The sequence below is a fragment of the Coturnix japonica genome, unplaced genomic scaffold, assembly GCF_001577835.2.
Source record: "Coturnix japonica isolate 7356 unplaced genomic scaffold, Coturnix japonica 2.1 chrUnrandom477, whole genome shotgun sequence".
NCBI lineage: Eukaryota > Metazoa > Chordata > Aves > Galliformes > Phasianidae > Coturnix > Coturnix japonica.
The window spans coordinates 130313-132426 of NW_015439879.1; the positions used below are offsets into that span (position 1 = coordinate 130313).

General features: G+C 49.7%; 1 protein-coding gene across 1 annotated transcript in view; it reads left to right on the forward strand.

The window, feature by feature from the left end:
- Window positions 1-2114, forward strand: part of POLA2 (DNA polymerase alpha 2, accessory subunit) — an 18875-nt gene that overhangs the window by 10316 nt on the left and 6445 nt on the right. Inside the window, exons 5-6 of the mRNA XM_032441669.1 lie at window positions 891-1046; window positions 1139-1201. Coding sequence (XP_032297560.1) covers window positions 891-1046; window positions 1139-1201 — 219 coding nt within the window. The remainder of the gene's footprint in view (window positions 1-890; window positions 1047-1138; window positions 1202-2114) is intronic.

Here is a 2114-nt window from a genome sequence, read left to right on the forward strand (position 1 = left end):
CTATGGGGCACAATCTGGGGTCCCTATGGGGCAGGTTTGGGGTCCCTATGGGGCAGGTTTGGGGTCCCTATGGGACACAATCTGGTGTCCCTATGGGGCAGGTTTGGGGTCCCTATGGGGCAGGTTTGGGGTCCCTATGGGGCAGGTTTGGGGTCTTTATGGGGCAGGTTTGGGGTCCCTATGGGGCAGGTTTGGGGTCTCTATGGGGCAGGTTTGGGGTCCCTATGGGGCACAGATTTAGGGTCCCTGTGGGGCAGGTTTGGGGTCCTTATGGGGCAGGTTTGGGGTCCCTATGGGGCACAATCTGGGGTCCCTGTGGGGTTGATTTGGGATCTCAGTGGGGTCCCACTTTAAGGTCTCTATGGGGCCCACTATGGGACTCCCTTTGGGGCCCTCTATGGGGTCCCTATGGGGTCTCTATGGGTCTCTATGGGGTCTGTGTCCCATAGGACCCCATGGCGGTATTGGGGCTCATTGGCTGTGACAGCAATGGGAAGCTATAGGGCTCTCTATGGGGTCCCTATGGGGTCCCTATGGGCTCCCTATGGGCTCCCTATGGGGTCCCTATGGGCTCTCTATGGGCTCTCTATGGGCTCTCTATGGGTCCCACTTTGGGGTCTCTATGGGCCCTCTATGGGCCCTCTTTGGGGTCTCTATGGGACCCACCTTGGGGTCCCTATGGGGTCCCTATGGGGTCTCTATGGGGTCTGTGTCCCATAGGACCCCATGGTGGTGTTGGGGTGCATTGGCTGTGACAGCAATGGGAAGCTATGGGGCCCACTTTGGGGTCTCTATGGGGTCTCTATGGGGTCTCTATGGGGTCCCTATAGGGTCCCTATGGGGTCCCTATGGGTCTCTATAGGGTCTCTATGGGTCTCTCTGTCCCATAGGACCCCATGGCGGTGCTGGGGCTCATTGGCTGTGACAGCAATGGGAGGCTGAATGCGCTGTCCGTGGTGCTGGAGGGGGATCGGGACCGTTCGGCCGGGGCCCAAATCCCGCTGGACCTGTCGGGACTCAGCGACTTCTCCCTGTTCCCGGGGCAGGTGCTGGTTCCCATGGGGTGTTTTGGGCTGAAAAAGGCCGATTTTGGGTGTTTTGGGGCGGTTTTGGCTGATGGGGTTTGTGGTGGTTTTAGGTTGTGGTGGTGGAGGGGAACAACAGCACCGGGAAGAGGATGGTGGTAACAAGGGTCTATGAGGTGAGAGAACGGCACAATCTTCATCGTCATCTTCATCATCATCATCATCTTCATCATCTTCATCTTCATCGTCATCTTCATCATCATCATCTTCATCTTCATCGTCTTCATCTTCGTCATCATCGTCATCTTCATCATCATCTTCATCATCTTCATCATCATCATCTTCATCTTCATCGTCATCTTCATCTTCATTATCTTCATCGTCATCATCATCGTCATCTTCATCTTCATCATCTTCATCATCATCATCGTCATCTTCATCGTCATCATCATCATCTTCATCTTCATCTTCATCATCTTCATCGTCATCATCATCGTCATCTTCATCTTCATCATCTTCATCTTCATCATCGTCTTCATCATCTTCATCTTCATCGTCTTCATCCTCTTCATCGTCTTCATCATCTTCATCATCGTCATCATCTTCATCATCATCTTCATCGTCATCTTCATCATCTTCATCTTCATCGTCATCTTCATCATCATCATCATCTTCATCATCTTCTTCATCTTCATCTTCATCGTCTTCATCTTCATCATCATCATCTTCATCATCATCTTCATCTTCATCATCATCTTCATCCTCATCTTCATCTTCTTCATCCTCATCTTCATCATCTTCATCATCATCTTCATCATCATCTTCATCATCATCGCCATCTTCATCATCGTCATCTTCATCTTCGTCATCATCTTCATCGTCATCCTCATCCTCATCATCCTCATCATCCTCATCATCATCATCCTCATCCTCATCATCTTCATCATCATCTTTATCATTGTCTTCGTCTTCATCTTCATCATCTTCATCTTCATCATCTTCATCTTCATCATCTTCATCTTCATCATCTTCATCTTCATCATCTTCATCTTCATCATCTTCATCTTCATATTCATCATCTTCATCATC